At 39.0% G+C, this 22,846-nt stretch overlaps 1 protein-coding gene across 2 annotated transcripts in view; it reads right to left on the reverse strand.

Moving 5' to 3' along the window:
• cdkal1 (CDK5 regulatory subunit associated protein 1-like 1) overlaps positions 1 to 22,846 on the reverse strand; it is a 145,226-nt gene that overhangs the window by 37,801 nt on the left and 84,579 nt on the right. For both annotated transcript variants that reach the window (XM_020937460.2, XM_055163361.1), the window contains exons 11-12: positions 16,795 to 16,975; positions 8,233 to 8,295 (exon numbers count right to left, since the gene is read on the reverse strand). In XM_020937460.2, the coding sequence (XP_020793119.1) occupies positions 8,233 to 8,295; positions 16,795 to 16,975 (244 nt within the window). The remainder of the gene's footprint in view (positions 1 to 8,232; positions 8,296 to 16,794; positions 16,976 to 22,846) is intronic.

Consider the following 22,846-nt stretch of genomic DNA (forward strand, 5'->3'; position numbering starts at 1 on the left):
CTTCCCATTAAGTCTAATTTCCACACAAACACACAGAGTGCCTGCAGTCACAGTAAATGTATCATTTTGCTCCCCTGCTGTGCCCCAGTTTCTCAAAACTCACTAATAATGAGAAAAAAAAATCTCTACGACAGTGATTTGGACAAAGACACATAGCTCAAATTGACTGACTACACTCTCCTTGATACCCTGTTTACAAGGACGAAGAATACTGCTGTAACAAAAGTCAAGTTAACACAATTTAAACTTCCACACGTGCCACATGTCTGATCTTTCTTTCACAAGGTTCACAAGAAGTTATTAATAATTTAAGAAAGGTATTTCAGGAACCTCCTACCAACTGCTGACAATTATCTATTTGTTCAGATTGGTCCAAAATCTGAAAACACACAGTCCCTGAGATAACACGTGTGCTTCCACCAATAATTAAAAGCAAGATTTAAACTGGTGTTAGCATGTAATTTACTACCATAGATAAGCCTCACACCTTGTTAAATTAGAAACTAAAGTAGCTTACAAAGGAGATGGTGTTGCTTGCATCCATCAAGGTAAAGTCAATTAATCTTAGACTTAGTTTATAGGAACATGTAAGATAAGATTCATTTTAAAGTACATTTTAAAGTTATTGTGTTTTATTATGTAGATTGCAGAAGACAACAGACACAAAATTGACCAAGGATCTGAAGTTTATTTCACAAAAATGGCAGAAAAAGTGTGTGCTATGAATCAGTAGCCTGCAACCATGCACCAGAATTACCATATAGATTGCAGTGGGTTTTGTTGATTTAGGCTGCTAATATGCCTAATGACAGGGCTATGTTATTGCAATCAGCCACAGACAAACAATTACTAGAGCTGAGAAGTCTAGATACATGTATTAGAAATCTGGCTCTGGTTTTATTGCTAGGTATGGCCCCACATGATAAGTTGTCATTGAGATTTGTTGACATTTGTTTAGCATGATATTTTCTTACATTATTAAAATACCTGCAAGCGATAAAGACCATATAATAGCGTGCATATTATAGGAATATGAAGGTGTATGTGCAATGCCTTCTCACTTCAAACCAATCATGGCCGAGACTGTAGAAGCGATGGCATACATACAAATACAAAACACTCATAGCTTTCCAAATGAGTCTCCGTGAATAGGGCCTTTTGAATGAACTAGAAAACCTTCACACTCCTATCCAGGAAACCATTTAGCAACATGGGCTCCCCGATTCATTTCTCCTCCATGCTTTTCTCTGTCTTTCTCCTCTCCCACCGCAGAGCCATTCAGGTGTCACTCACGCAGCACGCGGCTAAAAGGAGACGGAGCGGTTTTTGAGGCCGGCAAGGAAAGCAAGGAGAGAGAGTAGAGAGCGAGGAGAGAGGTGTGTGGGTGTCTACCTGTCTCTGGTCATGTGAGTGAATAGCACATGGGCCTGATGCCTTTGACCCAACAAATGGAAGCAATCAACAAGCTATTACGGCACGTACTGTGTGGCTCCGAGGCAGCCCCTGTGCGGAGGGAGACAGAGGGGAGAAGCGAGAGGTGAGGGAGAAGGCAGGGATTCTGGACTAGTTCATTTTAAAAAGGCAGAAAAAATGGTTTAACAAAGCAGGCAAACTGAGCCATTTGATTGCTTGTAAGAAAAGTTATGCCCACTTCCATTTCCCAGTTCAATTCTGTGTCAGTAGAAGAATAGAGCTAAGCAAACAACAAATATGACTTTTTTAGCTTTTCAGCAAGTCAACCTTGGACTCGAGCCCAACAACAAGTAAAATGTTACAAAAATGAGGCTGGTGAGGTTATTATTTCCCCTGGGTATCCTGCAGGTCATGGGTTGATTTATTAAAAGGTGCGCTGTGCAACTTTTCTGGTGCAGGGCCCGACACCTGCTTGTCTCCATGGAGATGTTATTGTTTTCCCAGGAATATTTCATGGTATGACATTAAATATATCCATCTAGCTTTTATTAATTACAAGAGTTTCTATTGTTCAAAAAATACAAAAAACAAAACAAAACAAAACAAACTTTCAGTGAATAGGGGTGTCTCTCCACAGATATGAATTGTAAAGTAGTGTAGTGCTGTATCTTGCCTCTCTCATGACATGATAGATTTAGTTTAATCTATACCCTGGGACAATTGCATTTCCATGGAGACAAGCAGGTGGGAGACCCTCCACTAAATGTTACGCAGTTCACCTCCAACCACCAACTCCAAACACAAAATGTATCAGTCCTAAATTAAGGTAAAGCAGCTGGTATAAAATAATGTATGCTTGGACAGAATCCTTTTAAAAACCTGATGGCACAATTATACTATGCCTCTTACTACTACTTGCTTTTTCATAGTTCTCTTAATTTTTGTGGGTTCAGGAATGCCACAAAAACATGCCATCTTGTTAGCATCTTCTTATACCAAGATGAAAATAGAACAATATCATAATTATGTACTATATGTGCCAAAAGTATTGCCATGTAATTTCACCAACTTTGTCTGTAATGAGGCTTGTATGTGCAAGGGTGACGCTAATAAGAACTTGGAATCACTTCAAAGCCAAATGTTGGTAACTTTCACATGTGTTAAGCCCTTGTTACATAACCTTGACAGATTGGGAGCAAGCGTACATGCTCTCTACCATTCTACACTACACAAAAGTCGTGGAGAATGCTCTTCTTGGTCGAAGTTGTGGGTGGAATATCGGTGTCAATGCATTCACAGACGGTCCATATCATTGCTTTCTTTCTGCAGACAGGAGGTGAAACTCTAGCCTGCAGTGTTGGAGATTGTAGCCTTTGCAAAGCCCGGAGTACACCAGGAGGAGTCTTCTTTCAGGAATTAAAGTATTGTCTTCAAAGGGAAGCGCAAGTGCAATTCTAGACATTGAGTATTGAACCTCAAAAGAGCTAGGTAGGCAAACAACGGCAAGAAGAGTAGAGCAACAAATACAGTTTCCATTCTTCCCTCTGCCTCAGTCTCCTGCTCTGAATAGTCAGTTAATTAACAAGAAAAGTGAGGGAACCGTGTGCCAGGCAAATGTCAAGCTTGACAAAGACGAAGGTTAGCTTTTTACACTAATGCAAAACAACAGCAGCCTAAAAACTCATTCTACAAAATAAAAGTAATTAACATGGCCAGGGGGTGGAGGGTGGGTAGAATACTAATTACTCAGTTTAGAGACGTGAACGAAATATGAAAATATGATCTGTTGGGGAGTGAGAGAATTTGGTTTACTAATTAACCTTTTATTTTCTCTCATAATATAAATAATTACGTGAACTTCAATGAAGCAAAGTAGAATCCCCGAAGGAAAGGAGTGTTTTATTCCCTTTCCTGCACACTTGGTAGTTAGTGCATGCTAGTTAGGGCCACCTCTAGCTTCCTCTGTCTTCCCTCTTAGTGGTGGTGGTGTCTGGGCAGGTGCAATGGGCCATGTTGACAGCTTGTCCCCTCTTTCTTGCCGCAGGGGAAAACTGTCACCCTTGTCATTCAGGCCCGTGAACACAGCATGGAGAATCTGTGTGTGCGACTGTTCCTGAGAGACTGTGGCAGAGAGGGGCAGTGGGGTAGAGGGGGTTTGTTAGCTCTACCAGAAACAGCAAGGAGACTCACACACTCACTGAAGCTTAAAAGCCCTCCCTATATTATGCATTATTGTGAGGACATAACTCAGACAGTTAGTTAGCATGAAATTTGCCAATAAAAAACACCATAAGTCTGCATGTCCTAGGTGAAGTGGTTTGTATAAAGCGAGACAGCATGTATGGTGGAAGTAAACAGACATAAAAAAGTGTGTAATATATATCAGTGAGGGAATTAAAACAGCAGAATTATTGAAATTACTCAAATGAAACTAGAGATACTCATCATAAATACACATCTCAAACTTGCCCAACCATCTATTAATTTATTTTCTATTTTATAATGCTATATCATCCAAAACATGCATGGAGTTTTGTGTTGTTTCATTCACACATGTTCAGCACACACATCCTGCATATTTAGGCTTCTTAGAGTTCTTCATTTAAACAGAAAACACCATGTGACCTCATGTGGTAATACAGGAAGTGCTCCACTCTGTTTTAAAACTCCATGCACTTCACAAGTATCATTTGGATGAAATTGTCAGTCTCTTCTGAACACAAAAGTGAAAAGGTAGCTGTTAACTTGAACACTACTGCTAGGCATGAGATGGAAAAGAGCATTTTGAGCTTTGGAGATATAGACAGACTAATAATGCAGGATTAACCAAACATGTGTGAATGAAAAAAATAACTCCTGGTATATTTTAGAGGGTGTATCAGCTCACTTAAAGCTCACGAGTCAATACCATGTAATATAGGACCTTTAATCTGGGCAATCAAAACGTGAAATGTGCAGTGCTAGACAACTCTTCAAGTACCTCTAGTCAGTTAATTTATAGTTTCAACGAATCCCTTTCAGACTGTGCAAACTGGGCTCCTAAAGAAAGTAATCCGTGAGCAGAGAAACATTTGAAAGTACAATGGGAAAACAAAAGTGAGTCTGGATCACGGCTGACTGAGTTCCTGGGTGTGTACGTCCGTGTGGGGCACTGGCCTCAGACAAAGTGCTCTGCCAGCTTTCTGCCCACTGGTCTTTTCATTGTTGATGGATGGGCCGTGTTCTGCACCATCTGGCTATAGGATACTTCACATTAATCATCACAAACACACACCCCTACACACACAAACAGCCCGATAGGTAGAGCACTGTTAAATACACTGAAAGAAAAAGATGGATGTTAAGAAAAAATTAAGTGAAGAAAAGAAGAAAGAGGTAAAGCAATTAGTCCTCGTAAAACATTGTTTAGAATATTGCATGGCCAGGGGCAATAGAACAATGAAGCTCTCTCCACCCACAACCCCCACCTCTCTCAGTCTTTATTAATGACCTTTCTGTACGTATAGGAGGATGCATATTAGCAATAATGGGTGTGAATCGCCAATTTCCCCTCCTCTTTGAATCTTCTTACACACGAAAGAACACACATACATACACAATGGTAAACACATAATGTCCTTACATAAACTGAGCCAAAGGGCAGGCACCTTAAGCAAGTTAATGTAAAATGAGGGGCATTATCTGACTTCATTTATTTCTATCTACCGGCTATGTGGGGGCTTAATCCAGCTGATTTGCCTCGGCGTCGACTGGCTGTGTGTGGACATGGGCAAGGGCAGGCGGAACAGTGGTTGATCAGGGAGGAAGCGTGCTTGACATTAGATTTATTATCATTAAATCATATCTCACGGCTATCTGGCTTGGTAATGCAAAGGGATTTATTTTCACATCTACACAATCTATGGAAACAGAATGAGACCTACAGGAGAACAGCGAGCAGGCCGAGCTTCACAGCAGATGGAGCAGAGATTTCTGGAGCAATATTTAAACAGATCAGCCAAGACACTGCCTTTGTGAAATCATATCCTTTAGCTATAGTTAGGGATGCACCAAACCTCTTTTTTACATTTCCATACAGATATCATTGCTTTGGCTTCAAGCTGATATGTCTGACATCTACAAATACCAAAGCTGTTATTGAAATGAAAACAGAATTTACTTATTTCTTTACTTTAAAAAAAGCACATGACTAAACAGGTTCAAATGTGCATTACATACAAGCACAGCTCCGAGTAAAAAAAAAATTAATAAAAATTCAAACATTATGAAATGTTCTTGTCTTAGGTCAACAAAATGTCCTCTTACATCAATCAAGAGGTCCAAAAAGAATAGCAACTGAGGAAATATCCAACCCAGAATTTTTTTTCTGGATCAGAGATGATCTGATACTAGTTTTGGTATTGGTGCATCCTTAGCTATAGCACTAAACCTACATGACCTACATTATTACATTATATTTCAGCAAGTATCCAAAATCCAATTCCAAATATGATTAGATTTAAATCCCTATATTAAAGACATATATAGCTAAAATTAAGTTGAATTATGTTAACGATTCATTTTGCAAAAACTTTAATTCAATAGTCATGTTCCTGTTGAGCTCAACCCATTATCAGAGCAGAATGTGTTTGTTGCTGTGTGGGGGAGGCAGAGAGCCATGGCTGTCACACAGAAAACGTGATCCCTCTCATATCCTTTTAATTAGTGCGTAACATATAACAATTTCACTAAAGGCACAAACTCCACTTAGGGTGTAAACTCTGCAAAGATGAGCTCAAGCTTTGCTAAATTATGCTGTGTGACATTTGTGAGGAACACTCCAATCACCATCACTTGAGACTGCCACACACTACCGGAGAAGATGCCCGATTTAGGCTGCGATTTACTTCTCCCCGAGTTTGGGGAGGAGTGACCCGACTTTGTGTCTTCATGTGTGATTTTGAAGAAGTTGCACTCCTCATGTGTGGTGTCAGTGTGACTCTGAGCTGCTCTGTCAGATCGTAACCAACCAAACATCAGCAAGGCCACAGTAACAGCCAATAAAACAGAATGTCAGGGGCAGAGGAGTGACGGACACAGAGGCACAAGACTCAAGAAATAGCGAAAATAATTACTCACTCACTACTCGAAAAGTTGTAAAAGTTAAACTAGACATTAAACATAGAATTTTTCCTCCGCAAATAATGTAACCAAGTCCACAAAACAGCACTTTTAATACAGTTTGAAGTGTTCTTTAAAAGTAAAAAGGCGCGAGTAGTTCCTCGCATGTATCTGTTTGCATTCACATAGCGCATGGACCGGGGTGAAGCGATCGAGACTCTACTTCTTGTGGACTTTACTGCCACCCTTCTGTGCATTAAAATATCTGAAGTTTTGCGCCACATTTCACATTTCTAAACTAGAAGTGCAGTGCTCTGATATTTTGAAAACTTAAGAGTCTCTTTGTAAAGAGACTTTGTAGCCTGTGAAATGCAGCCATATACTGCAGCAGTTTTGTGATTGGAGATTTAAAATCGAATAAGATTCTCATCATATCTGTGATGCATGCTTTTTGTTGCGTGTTTAAAAAATGTTAAAGACCAAAAAATCATGTAGTGTGTGGCGGCCTTTAGAATGTGCAGTGTGGTAGCAGCAGCAGTGTATACATGTGTGTTAGATGGTCTTGTTTGTCACATCTACTGGCATGGAATAACAACTGCTCAAATCACTGACTTTGTTCATTGGTCACAGATCTGATTGTGTGAAGTGCAAATGAGTTAAGCCTTTTAAATACCTTCTCAGGATCAATACTTCATAGAATAAAAAACAAAGTCATTTATATAATTATAAAAAGATTGTACTTAAAGTAATGGCAAAACTGTCGCTAAGGGTTTCTGTAATTAAAATTACTAATATGATCATGTTTTAAGTATCATATTAAGCATCTCCATAATCCTGGAAGCAAAAAGTGATATATATTGAAAATATCTGAACTGCACTTTGCGAGGTATTTTGGAGTGGAGGAATATTAATCAACTTTCAAAAAGGCTAAATCAGCAACAAAGTCCAGTTGAAATGGCTTCATATTCTGAGTGAGTGTATTTTGGAAATTGGTAAATCATACAAATATGTATCCATTCACATGAGCAACCATCAGGCAGGTTATTGGATCATTGAGAAACATCAGAGGCTTCACATTATGGTTATTGCTCACTTCTGAACTACCCCAAAAGCAATGTCAAGAAAATAAAACCATACTCCATAGGGCAAACTCCATTACAGCAGAAAATGTGGTGACAGATGTTGTCAAAGAGTTGGCAGTCTCAGAAGGACATCTTTATAGAAGAAGTCACACACAGTCACCCAGTGTTGTCACAAGGGTCTCATCATCATAAGCATGCCTGAAGAGCGCCATGTTCAATCTGCTGTCAGATGTTAACCTCATAATGGATGAACCAGGCACACACAAATGCCGACGCACACACATATACACATACACACACCCACGCACATACGCGACTGAAGATTTATCTGTGACTTTAGGATTCAATCTTGGCCACACTTACTCACACGCACACACAAAATGTAATCAGGAGGCAACACTTGAGCCGTCCTCATCCACTAGATTGCTGACAAGAGGCGTCCATCTTGAGGAGATGACAAACTCATCACTCAGCCTTTAAGACAATATAGCGAGGGTGACCTACAAGTACTTGTGTGTCAATGGAAGACTTGTAGACTAAAGGTGAATGAGGCGCTGAGTTTCTCCCATTAAGAAATAGACAGTGAATGAGCGCACCTATAAATGACTAGTAGTGAAGACAGAGGAATCACACTTACCTTGTGGTCATAAGGGTTGTATGAGTGGAACAGTTGAGATAGCTCTTTTGTCCGCTGTTTTTTCTGCAAATAAAACACAATGTATCAAAAATCATGTATACACTTTAAAGGAGGAAGAGGGACTGAAATGGCAGATTATAACAATTATATGTGTTATATTATTAATAGGAAAATAGGGATTTTACCATGCTTCTTTGTGATTAACTCTGGTCCTAACCCCCAATGTCCTTAATGTGTAATGAGATGCACAAGCGGGAGACATGACTATTTGATATGTGCCACTTGTTAATGCAATCAGTTACACGAGGCCCAAGCAGTTACAAAAAGCGCTAATTAGCTCGCTGATTAGGCCATAGCTGGCTAAAGGGAAGGAGATGTGCTTCTATTGCTGAAGGGACTCTGGATTTCATACAGTAATAACCTCTTTCAAGTGTCCTAAGGCTACATTTCTACATATGCGGAAACAACTTCCAAGTTGTTCAGCTATCAGCTATCATATACAGTCATCATTATAGAATAAACAGCAGCATATGAAGGTAGCCTGAAGACAGACAGGAAGAGCTCAAGGGGAGTGCGAGTGGACGCATATGCAAAATGGTATAAATGGCTTTAAGTTTCAACTAAACTACGAGAAGACCTCAGTCATATCAGTTTTAAATTCCTAGAGTATGGAATGACAACGGCCAAAGTAATAAATGCAAGATCCTAAACAAAACACTGAAATATGGATGGACAAAGAGCTGGAACAAGAACAGCTTATGGCAGAAATGTTGTGAGGATGCTCTTGTAGTGCATGCCTGTAGTTAAGTGCCACCTTGACTTTCCTGACTTAGAAAAAAAAGTCTATTCTCTAAAAGCACTCCCACTACGGATTCCTGGCTTCCTCTCCATTCAGTGCGCCTCTATTTCGTGTTTGCATAATCTGCTACTGTTAATGTCTTATTCATCGCTTTTTCATCCTTTTTTCATTCACTCTCATAATCACTGGCCTTGTTCGTCCACAATTTCTCCATCCTTGTTTTTAACTGACTCTCAAAGGGCTCTTCACAATCTCTAAATCCTCTTTTCTCTCTTTTTTGCCTTTGCACATATCCACATATCCCTGAGTGTTGCACCTTCTCCCTGGATCCCTGTGTTTTCTTCTCGCGGGGGGAAAACTCATACTAATCATTGTGTCTCCCACCCTCCCCTTTTAGGCTGTACCTCCAGATCCCCCTCTCTCCCTTTCTCTCTCTCACACTCTGCCTAGAGCAACCTCCACTGAGCTCTCATTATGCTCCTCAACACCATCCCTTCTCCCCTCACCAACTTTTCATCATTCACCCCATCACTTGGTATTCACTCAAGTGTGTGTATGGGGAAGAGTAAGACAGATGTAACTGCAGGTAAGGATTTTTCAAACCCTGGTCTCTCCCTGCTGAATTTACTCAGTCCATCAGCTCACATAGACTCACAAAACACCACAGGCTCATTCACTGGAGCACATGCTACCTCTCTCATATGCTCCACATCGGAATGCATTTACCAGTAACTATACAGTGAGCACAGTATACAATAGAAATCAAGATAGAAACACCAGTAAGTATTTGTAGTTTATTATTAAAACAACAAACAAATAACAAAGATTCTATATTACTAATAAAGACCTTTCTAATTAGTTTATATGGTGTTATACATGAACTTTTGATCCCTATTAATTATTGCCAGTTTGGACAGATAAAAGCAAAGGGTAGGTACGAAAATGGTAAAGCTTAAAATTAAGGTTAAATATTTTGTAAAGTAAGTATTTTCAGTACTTTTGCTTTTATTGCTTTAGGACTAGTAATATCAAATTCAGCATTTACAGCTTTTGTTGTTGTCTTTTTAGTCTATGCATTACACATTGGAACCTGTTTATTTTGAAAAGATGCCAGGTCAGTTATGTTGAAAGAATGATATGCATCATCACTGTTAGTAGCATTGGAAGTCATATTTGCTTGCTTCATGGGAGAATGCATGGTTTCTGTGGATCCAAAGTTTACAATAGGACAGTGGCCATGTGTGTGTACATGGTCCATCAACCTGAGAAGTTAATCTAGCATGCTGTCGAGGTTGTGTTGGTGACAACCCAGCAATGCAAAACCATTGTGTGTGAGTGTCTGCGGACCTGTCACCGAGGTGATGATGAACGATGGTTGTTACCATGACGTCCATCTGTTGTTGCCGCTAGAGACGGATGCTGCATGTAACGGGAAGTGACATTACATGGTTGTGTACACTTGTACTCAGACTCTAAAATTGTAATATGTATTTGTTCAAAAACATACAGTACTGAATCATAAAACTATAATGTCCATTCTTCCATATCTACTTTACATAAAAGTATTTGTTTTCTTGAAGAACAATGTGTACATTTTTACCCCAAGCTGCGCATAGCCCCTGTGCACGAATTACGGTGGTATGTTTATTTGTATTTCAGAAAACAATGATTTATTCACATACATTCAGGAGCACAGGCATGTGTATGCGGTGGTCTTATGAACAGTATATGTCAGAATAGGCCTATGAGACGAGATGTGTGTTGTGGGGCAAGGTAACAGTGATGGTGCCTTCGCCTCTGGCTCCCTGCACATGTCTGTCTTTTGATAATGACAGACAGATGTCTGTGCAACAGAGCTGACACCCTGGGCTATCTGTGTGTGCTCTATGCTATATAGGCTACATTTACATATTCCCTAAAGCACAGGCGGCACCAAGTTTGTACGGGTGATGAAGGTGAGTTTTGACTTCTTCACAATATAAATCATGGCAAAGCATTTTATTTGTTTTATATGTATATTATATATTGTTATAAACAAGGTGTGGCTCGTACCATGGATGCCTATTAATGCACTTCCACATTTCTAATCATTTAAATTAGAAATAAAACAAAAACAACTATAGGTGAGGCATACCAAGTTATAGTATAGTATATATAGTATATTTCATTATCTATATTCTTTCTTATTAAAATGTATGAATAGACTTTTGCCTTTTAATTCTCATTATGTTTATTTTTCTCATCATGCTGAAGACCATTAGAGTTTGTCTGGGCTGCTGGTTAACACAACAGTACAAAGACCAGCCGCCTGATAACCTATGCAGGTGCGTTAGCGGATTATTAGCGGACCAGGACCTCATTAATCAAACTGGCTCCAGACAGAAATTTAACCATTAACTCAACCTTAATACCTGTTAGACTGCTTTTAGTCAAGTGTTATTATGTCCCCTGATATGTGTGAGAGAAAGGACCCATGCGTGGAGACAGCAAAGGGGGAATAGTATGCATGTGAGTGTGTGTGTCCAGGCGTAGATAAATGATAGTGAAGCTATGAGATAAAGCTACTAGTGGCTGGCCAGCTGTTTTGCACTGACAGCTGCTGCACTGGTGCCTCCTGGGTAATGGAGTTCTTAACCAATTACAACCTGGGGAAATTAAAAAGGCTCTCCCACTGGACAGCCATTCTCCTTTTCGATCACTTTTCCTCTGGTTGGGTCTCCTACATCTGCTCACTTTTAACTCCCTGCTACATGTTAACAGACAGGCCGTCCCACACACACATGGGCCCAGACCCTGTCCACGCAGTCTCTGCTCAGCGCCTCCATTTATCAAGGCTAAGTTCTAGTCACCTGGGGATGATTATGGAGATGCAGCTAATAGCATTCACATCCTTTTATTCTCGGCATGCGCCCCTCTGTCCTCGTCCCTGCACCCCTGTGGTCTACTTTCTCACCTCCTCTCTGCGCTCGCCCATCCATCCTCCCTGTTCACCTATTACTAAAGGTGAGCTCTGTGCATATTACCATACACCTGTGTTCTCCCATAGGCAACTGCTATGGATATATTCTTGTTTACTTTGGTAGCAGGCAGGTCTTTGTGCACATCCAAGATATAATAAAACAATATTTCATGCTATATTTCCAAAGGCAAACATACAATGTATCCTTGCTATAATAAACTGTATAAAAGGCATGATCTTTGGCATACATATGCTGTCTCTCATTTATCATTTAATAACTAATCCATGTACACTGGAAAAATGTAGGGGAAAACTACATTTTCAAAGCTATTAAAGCTAACAAGTAAGAAAATGCATTTGCGCTGACCGTATGCGGTGTCTAGTTTACAGCTGATAAATCTTTACTGTAACTCATAGAAACCCAAACAGAGTGCCGCCCCCTGGCCTCTGAACATTACTTTACATCTCACTCTAGTCTCTCTATCCATCTCTGTTCCCCTTTAGCTTTGTGCCTCGTGTACATCGTCTTCTTCCTCTGTGTGTCTGTGCTTCCTGCTCCATCCATCCCTCCTGTGGTTATTCAACACACTTGTGCTCCAGACAAACCATCTGCTGCTCTTTATTAATGACTGACCCTATGCGGCCTGTACGACGTGGAGCTGCCACCATTCTCCGTGCACATGGGCCTGGATGTTTGGTGTGTGTGCGTGTGTGTGTGTGTGAACAGGTGCACGCTGACTGATGACGGGACATGGACTGCAGCTTTATCTACCAATGCAGGTGTACAGCCAGAACAAAGCTAGCAATGACTTTGAATTGTGGAAAGTCGCTTTAGTCGCATTTGTCAATGTTCTTTATATGTTTAACCATGCATACACAACTGTAATAATCAGTCATGTAAGTTGTTTACTTTCTGCCTCACTCACACTATTTTAGAGGTAAGCTATTTGTGCTGCACTATAGGGGTTTAGGCTACCAGCATACATCAGCTCTATGCTGGTACCAATGTTTTGAGATCAGTTTCTGGCTCTGAATTATTTGCCAAATGCCTCTCCCCACTCTTCACCCTTGTGTGATGTGTCTGTCTAGTAGAGCATGTACAAGTCAAGCTATTACTACAAAAGTTATTCAGTCTTCTGCACATTACCGTAAGATATGTAGAGCGGGGTTACAGTGGCCTGTACCTGAAATTATCAGGACTAATTTCCCCTGCGGATCAATAAAGTTTGTCAAACTAGTGGGAGGGACAGAAGACTGGAGTCCCACAGCAAGCACGCAGATACATTCAGAGAAGAGCAAAGGATTGAACCCATAACCTTCTAGCTGAGAGACATGACAAGTTACTACTCTACACCATGCTCCCAACTGAGTTCATATCCATAAAAAACAACAAAACTCTTCCAAAATCTGAAGTGAAGTGCTGATATAGCCAAAAACATTGAAAATCTGCTCTGTGCCACCATCTGACAATCAAAGAGCTATCACTGCAATAAAGGCTGGATGCATGCTGACATACAAGCGCTGACAATAAAGTCAGAAGAGGCAGATGGAGCAGGAAGAACAGGAAGACAGAAAAGATAGGGGGAGAGAGAAGCAGCGCTGTGGTCTGTCTAGGGATTGATCCCTCGAAGACACTGTGAGCGGCTCCACAGAGTATGAAGAAAGGAAGGAGGGACGAGGGAGAAAGAGAATGACTTATGAAGACACTCCACTTGAAAGAGATGTGTCAACACTTTGATGGTAAAGAGGAATGGAGAGCAAATGCCAAAAGAGACAGAAAATATAGCATACGGTACAGCACCGGAGGTCACGCTCAAGAATATGATCAAAGATTATAGAGTACATGAAGGAAGCCTGCCTTATGTTGAAGATTAAACAGGGCTACAACAACAATATGCTGTGTGCTTTATAATAAAACCAGTGAGAGCAAATGAGAGCAACTAAAATAGTATTAAGATCTATGTGGGAATAGGCACATTATTGAAATGTTATGCCACAATTAGCATGGTCAAAACACCAATATGTGTCATGTATTTAAGTCAAAAAGAGATTACCAATTCTGTGTTATTCTGTATACCATTAGAAAACTGTGTTTTGTTATAAGTGGAAACAACAATAACCTAGAAGAGAACATCGTCTTTAAGTAGCTTTTTTAGCACACTCTGTTGGTATAATGGCCGATAATACAAAATGTACCACAAACAATAACTGTCTTCCTTTTTAGTGGAAATTAGCGATATTGCTGTTTATTGTCCCATCTATGACAGAGAAGAAGCGGAGGTATGGTCCAACTGATGTGTTCAAGGCTTTCTAGCCATCTCTGCCTGAACGTTGACGCAGCTTTACAACAATTACAGCTTCATTATAGTGTCTAATTGTTTCACTTGGCAATGAACGAGACAGAGAGGCAATGGCAGAGTATCAATCAGGGCGACTGCAGATGGGGAACACAGCGAGACATAAACTAGAGAGATGAGTGTTGATTACTCTCCAGATCTACACTGCAATGAAGCTCTGTGCTCAGATCAGGGACAACACACAATTTCAATTCAAACTGTTGAAAATGTTCAGTTTGGAGCTGGCAGATTTAGTTCAAAGGAGTGTCATTTATTCATCATTATTATTTAGTGTGTATATATATATATATATATATATATATATATATATATATATATATATATATATATATATATATATATAATTTTTTTTTAAACAAATATACAAATTTGGGCTAAAATCTGGGTGATGTGGAATTTTGAAATAAAAATCCCCACAAACAACTCTTTTAAAATATCAGAGAAAATAAATGATATAGGCCGATATGGCTTTTTTTCAGCCAATGCGGTAATCCAATATCTCTCATGCTGTTGTGGCCCTGACAAGGACTAAAGAATTGAAATAAACTTGGAGTTACACCTACAAATTTTCTTTTAAATTTTGTGAAAAATCTAACAAAATGTGTTTTTGCTGCTATAATCTGGCGTAGTTCTTATGATTGTGTAAAAATAAAGTCACCTCTGTAGCTTTATTGCTCTTCTATTAAACTTGTGGAACATGAATTATATTATTATACTAATAAAAATACATAAAACATCCCTCTATGTCACCAGTACCAATATTAGCCCCTATACATCACCCATTCCTAAAAAATCCTTACAAGTATACAGTTTGCTTGAGCATAGGTTTCAAGGATTGCATAATTCATGGCTCATGACTTCTTTTGGATATATTCAGTGACATCTTCCCCACTAAACTAATGACCTGCTGTTTGAAGTATCTGTACTGGAAGCATATTTAGTGTAATGGGGGCAACTTTCTCATATATACACATGTAAAATTATGGAAATACTAAACCAACACACAACCATTTGGCATTCATCACCAAAATGAAATCGCATCAGTCACCAAACTGTACTTATTTTAAACCCAATGATACTATGAGTAAATCACAAATAGAAAAGAAAACATTAGCAATATGTATACTGAGTAATATGTACTGTACTGTACACATATACAACACACATATCTTTAACAGTGTAATGTTTGATGAATGTAGATATAGTTTGATGTGAAATTGATTTCAAATAAATTTATAATATAATAGTATTATTTTATTAGTAGTTAGATGAATAGTTCAATTCTAACAGTGCTCTTTTTTTTTTCATTCTGTAAATTCATGGATAGATTTCTTGATCACCATTGGAGATGATGTCCACCCAACTGGTGTCTCTCAAGATCCAGGACTCCTCAAACCCTGAGGAAAGAAGTCTGATCCAGGACCTTCCACCCCTGGAGGACAGTGCTCTGGTCAGGGCACTCCGTGAAGATTTGGAACATTGCAGATCAAGTCCAAATAAGCAATTCTTTGGACTGCAAGCTTAAGAATCAGAAGATGATTGGTAAAAAAGGACTTGGACTTGAAAAAACTCACTGATGCTCTTCAGAAGGAAAACAAGCAACTATAAGATCAAGTCAATGCACATAAGGAGATCCGGTACCTGTATAATTCTACAGTACAGGAAAACTTGCACCTAAAACAAGAGTTTGCCAACTCCAAAAAAGTAATGGAAAAGACAAAAAAAACTAAAATAATTTGGAGTTGAAAAAGCTCGTGTTAGTGCGTACAAGGAGATATGATATTTCTATAACAGTACAGTGAGAGACAATGTTCAACTCAAAGAAGACGTAGCCAACACCATGAGAAGATGAAAGAAAAACTTACAGCACCTGTAATGGACACTCAAACCACTTATATTGATGTTGGAGATCTAAAAAACAAAGAAAATGAGAAACCGTGCAGGAGCTGTCCTCTAAACTCTTCTCAGCACGAGAGAAGCTGCATCTTCTGAAGTTTTTGTTTTGAAAACAAGGGAGGGTCAAAGGGTACGGCAATCTACCCGCCCAAAAAGAGAAACCATAGTAGAGGAGCAGAGGACCCCAGGCATCAACAGCACTAAAGCAACCACACACTTTTACACTTCTATTAAAATTTTAACCATGGTTATGGTTTTAAATGTGTGCATTGACCTTTCACTCAGTACCTATTCATGTTTTTTCACATCGTTTAATTCATATGGCAGTCACATAGCATACTGCAAACACTTTATTTTTATGCAGAAATGGGTAAAGTGGACGTACTGAAAATAATATAATACATGATAAAAATAAATCAAAAGATCAAAATGGCAAAATGAATGTTCAGGTTTTTCCCCTCAAAACTATGATTAATGCCTGTTGGAATGAAATATAATGCTTACTTTTAGACTAATGTATAGTGAAGAAGACAGTAGGGAGCAGTCCTTACCACATGTGCAGGCACTTGCTCCATTTTAGCGGCAGGTGTCCCAGGTCGAGGGTAGAACTGGTTGATGAAGAGGCTGGGGAACTTGTAGTGCTTCACCAGCTCCATAGTTTCCTGAAAGTCCTCCTCAGTCTCTCCGGGGAAACCGCAGATGATATCAGTGGCAATGGTTACACCTGGAACTCTGTGGAGGGAGACAAACTGTATTAGAAACATTTTTCATATCACATGCTCAATAGGGCAAACCCAGAGGCAATAAGACAAATAGATCAACACACCCTCTGTCTCCGTTGATTAGTTCATCATGATCATTAAATTATGATTGATACACATTCTTCAATTGGGGCAGCCATCTTTGAAGACATCCAAAGTAAACAAATAAAACAGGAAGAAGTTTCCCTAAGGACTTGTTTCAATCAAAACCTGATTAGCAACCTCTACTGCCAATCATTAGCTAGTGATTATTGAGCAGCGCGCTCATAGGATTATTCTAAATCAATAGAGAATAGGAAAAGATGCATTGATCAGTTGTGTGTGTGTATATATTGTTTGTATTGACAGGGGCAGGATGAGAATAGCAGGTCTAAGTCATTGTTTTCTGTACATGCTGCAGCTGTCTGTCAGGATGTGTAAGGGCATACTTCATCATAAATGTCTTGTAGAGATGATTCTAGGTTTGTTTGTGTAAGTATCAAAGATAAAATCCTTCTCAATATAAGCAGGCTTTGGTAGAAATCTGCCTATGAATGCTTAAGATGCACTGGATAAAAGCTCTGTATAAGAGTCCTGTAATAGCCTTTTAATGTAAAGGCATGTGTAAGGGGGATTGCATGAGAAGCTGGAATTTACTTAACAGACAACTGGATTTTCTACAACATCACACAGAGAAAACTAAATTGAGAATTACAGATAAACAGTACCTGCACACAGTCAGGAGACAGCTGTGGCATGTACAGTAAAATGGCGGAAATACAAGCAAACAGAATACAAAGAAACAGCTTGACAAAGACGTTTTCTGTGCAATCACCATCATGATGCATCTGTAATTACATTAACTCACTGCATCTGCAACCCTGCGATAACCTCTGACCTATTGATAACTTCCAATTGGCGGCTGGTCATTAATATTAATCAATGGCCTGCGGGCAACGGCATCCTTGACCTCTTAGATCTGCCGGACAACTATCCTATGGACAAAAAGTACAACTCAATGAACTAAAAATCCAAAAGTCTCCAAATCAGACCCAAGTGAGTAATTATACATGTAGAGTCCTCACCCGAGTCAAACCTCTAAGACCCCTACTGTACACTGGCTATTTAAATAAACTTTAACTTAACTTATGTCATGAACCATTGATTACTGCAACAATAAATGTTCTTTAAATAATTTATCAAGTCAAGCAACATAAAAAGGTTACACATTTATACACAAATCCAAACATTTACAATGGTGTAATGATAATGATAAAATAGAGGTACAAGCAAAAAGACAAGCCCGGCTGAAGATGAGGTTGTTTTTGGGGAGCGGGTAAATGAAAAGTCAGTCTGAGATGGTTTGGACATGTACTGAACAGAACAGTGAATATATCCGGAAATGTAGCTGAGATTAGAGCAGCAGGAGGTTTACAACCATAGAAAAGATGTACAGATGTAGTAGGGAGGGCATAAGGGAGAAGAGCAAACAGAAGAAGATGACTTGTAGCAATGTCTAAATGAAAAATATAACATCTGATGAACTGAAATTGTGAATGATCAAATGATTGGTGGCTGGTGGATGGTTTTAGAAGGGAGAAACTGACATAACTAAACAAGTGTTATAAATTTAACAAGTGCTTTCAAATTTCCAACTATGTAAATATAGGTTCGGCTCAGTACTAAATACCCATTTCAATACCACAATGTTGATAAAAAAAAACACTTACAATAATTTTGATCCATTTTATGTATCCTTGCAGTAGGGATACTTGGTCCAATTTGATCTGATACCAGTGTCAGTGATTTTGTGTCAGTATCTAGGTAAATATTTTGGTTTTACAACCATAATTGTGACAGTTAAAATTTGGGATGTGCAAAAATATCTAAATATCGAAATGTTATATTGTTTACTGTGATGATACAGTATTGATAGCGTGGGCTGCTGTATCGATATATCGCCAAGAGTATTTTTTGTTATATTTTGCTACATTATTTTGTTACAGCACTAGAGTTTTGTTGCTTGTTTAGGGAAAGGAAACTCATTTATGTGACACATTTGACATTTTCACTGTTTTGATGATTAAAATATTTATGATTTATATGAACTTTGCACGAGAAGTGGTTTAACAAAGACTTTTAGCATCACAACCATGATTTAGCCTTTATTTATTATTGAACCGTATTGAATCGATTTGAAATATATTATATCAAATCAAAAGTGCTCTGTATCAAGATATGTATCATTTCATGGCCTATGGATCGAGGTATGAATTATATCAGCAACTTCTTAATGATACCCAGCCCTAGTTAAAATGTAATTACCATAAATGTTAAGATCACATCATCGTGTAAAAAAGATGGGTTATCAGTTTTACTATATAAATCTACAGTAGTTGCTAAATCTGTAAAGTACATTTCATTTTGCTACGGAAAATGTACACCATTATCGGAAAATGTCCAATTGAGTCTAGGGCAAAGTAGCAGAGACAGACTAGAGAGAAGGAGCATGGACAGAGAGTGGTGTGAATTGGCTTTGGTGGATTTTCATAAGAAGCGGAGGCTGAGAGGAGAGGAAAAGAAATAAATAAAAGCCACAGTGGAGGCACTGACACATGCACACGCAGTCATTTTGACACCTCTGTCTCTTGCAGATCTAAGGGTGATGGAGGTGTGATGTGTGATACTAATGAACAAGAAGCACACTGATACTCGCCTTGTTAAAACCAGACAGCAGCAATGTGCCTTGTTATAGCTCACCTTTCAAAAACAGAGTGTGAGAAGCACAGCTGCAAGAGAGGGGCCCAGAGCACGAGCAGAAAGACAGCCAAGACAAAAGATTGGGCTTCTGTGCTGCTTTCAATTACACTTCAGCAAGATGTTTTAAACTGAGACAAGGAAATGGGAAACTTATTTCAAAGTAAAAAATAGTTAATAAATTTGTCAGAAAATGGAAAGCTTTTATTTTTATTCAGACATATACTGTACTGCAAAGGAAATAAACAAAACTAACATTGCCTTTTCTAGTTAGAAACCGTGTGGGAAGTCTTATTTGGTTTGTGTGTGAAATAGAGATAAAGCAGCAAAACAGAAAAGGATTTATCACTAGAGACATTATCTGCCACGTCAGGCCACTGAAGGAGTTAACAACGATTACTATTGATTACGCAATGATATCAGTGAGAATACTTTGAAAGCGGGAAAACATACTATTGTACTACAATACAATAGTATATTTTCAATACTATACAACACAATAAGTAAAACCGCTTTTCCACATTTAGACAGCTCTAAAACCATAATATTAAAATATAAAATGTGTCTTGATTTCCAGTGAAGAACAGAATGCCCCTTGTTTAACATTCCTCTGGGTTAAAAGGCTTTGGTGGCTTGATATCTGTAAAAATTATGTGATGCTGTCATAGAAAATTGTCTTTGTGTTGACTAATTCTTTCACACAAAGTTATCTGTGTGTGTGGAGGCACCTTCAAATCTATTTGAAACAAATGATTTAAAGGCGTCTGTGCTGCCTTGACAATAGTGGTATCATCATTACCATCAGTAAATAAAAGTGTGTGCGCTTTCATTTCACTTGTGCCGCTCAGAGACTGATAGTCTCATCTCTGTGATAGTGGCCTCCATTAGCCATAATGTGCCACTGGTCTGCTGGCATTTACACAAGAAAATGTGTTCAGAGGAGACTAAAGTCTGTTAATTAAAAGTCCAGATAAGCACACATCTAGTCCCAGTCTGCCTCAGCAGGCTGAAGCCTCTTCAGAAAACAGTCCATTGTCTTGTGGACAATTCTTATCAACCATTTCTTTGTCAAGGCCTGAGCTCAGTCCAACTACTGCTGGTATGAGTGAATGAGGTTTCTTCCAAACAAAACTATCCTCTTAATCATATATTCTAAATATATTCATGTGTATGCAAGCGTGTTTGCACAACAGATGCCTGTGAGCGCCTCCCGTGATAAGATGAAGGCAAGACCACTGGGATAGAAGAGCCCTGAAAATGACAGCCATGAGTGTAAAGAGGTAGGCGATGGGTGGAGGAATGGAAGGATGAGGGGAGAAGAAAGACAATCTGGGAAGGTAAATATTTACCTATTCATCTGTCAGAAAGAGCCAATGCCGCCCATCTGTGCTGCACTGTGTGCTGCACTGTGTGCTGTGTGTGTGCTCTGTGAAATGATAATGTGTGGCACACTGGGGCCACGGCAGCGTAGGAGTCAGTGGAGACAGAGCAACCAAAGAGTTTTAGGAGAAAGATAGAGATGGTAAAAACTGTGCTTTGGGGAGACTTGTTGTCAAAACGAGTGCTGCTAACTTAGAAAACTACGCTTGTGTATAAAAATACAACATGTGCTATGAGGGTTCTAATGTGAATGTGAGTGTGAAAAAGGGGGAGTTAAGAGCAGCTGGGACCACTTTGAAGATTAGTAACCCATATTATATAGTGTGAAAATTATGTTCAAGTCAGTATATTACACAAAAACATATACTGCATTATACATTAGACAAGGAAAGCACAGAGCTAACGCTGAGCGTACCAAGTGAAAATTACCACTGTACTTTATCATTTGTTTGTCAAAGTGTTGAAGTCATTTTAATTTGCATGTGGCATAGATCTCGTGGAAAATGAACTTCAAAATCATGTGAATATGATGAAAACATCAAGCGTTTAGCTCATCAGCTCCGGCACCCCACGCTTCCAACGGGGCAGTTTGAAGGGCCATCTGCATGTTTATTTAGAAGGTTTACACAAGATTAAACCTGCTTTGAAGATATGATCAAAACCTCAGGAGTGCATACACACATCACATATATCACATGTCATAAGCCCTGCCGATATCACGACTGCTGCCTCAAATACATTTCAAGCTAAATTGACAGTGAAGTAGATTAAACATTTGGCGGCATATCCAGGTCAGTCATTTGTCGTCTCACTTAACTGTTGTTTTCAATCTAATTTGTTTAACGCTGCTTTTGACAAATGTCTCTACTTCTTAACTTTATCTCATCAGTGTAAAAATGTGCTACTTTTATGTGTGCAGAATACAGAGGCGCTTTCATACTTGCTGCATCTAAGAGAAGCTCTCTTCATACACTACACAGAAGACAGGAAAAGGGTAAAAGAAGAACTCTTGTAAGAAGTGCTAGTAATGATGCGGACCCTTAAGTGTTTGGTTTAGCAGTGACAGCTGGAGGTAATGGCACTGTCACGTTTCAACTCATTTTAGAGGAGACCAGGACTCACTCTCACTCTCCTCACACCGGCTCTGCTGATGAAGGACGGGCCTGTCACGATTTGATATTAAAAGGGCTGGCAGTAAGTCTAGAATTTAAAACAAGACTCTCGAACTCTTCTTCTTTCTGCTTCCATAGTCCATAGGTCTTTGAACAACCATATAACAGAAAATATGATATAAAAAGTTTCAAGTTATTAAACTAATGAACAGTGTGGGTTAGGTTAGCAATGCGTTAGCGTTCCCCTGCTTGTATTAATCATTATTTAATCTGATGATATTTTGAAATAGGCAAATAGCCATAACATGACAATACAGAGCACACTTCAGCTATGTAACATACAACCTAGTACATGTTGTTAATTGTTTAGTTATCAAAATATTGAAAACTGGATTGAAACTGTACATTATAAAATAATTTTATTTATTTGCTACATTCTAGTGAGTCGACAAAAAAAAAAAAAAAGATTTTTTTTTTGGGCCAATAAATCCTCTGTGTACAACAGTTAAGTATTGAACATTGTCGCATTGTGCCAGGGCAACAAATAAAGTGCAAAAGAGAATCTAAAGAGGTTAAGACTTGGAGCCAGGCGTTTGACAGTGGAGAGGTGACAG

This window comes from Boleophthalmus pectinirostris, unplaced genomic scaffold, assembly GCF_026225935.1.
Source record: "Boleophthalmus pectinirostris isolate CB_2022bp ecotype Guang Dong unplaced genomic scaffold, ASM2622593v1 HiC_scaffold_6, whole genome shotgun sequence".
NCBI lineage: Eukaryota > Metazoa > Chordata > Actinopteri > Gobiiformes > Gobiidae > Boleophthalmus > Boleophthalmus pectinirostris.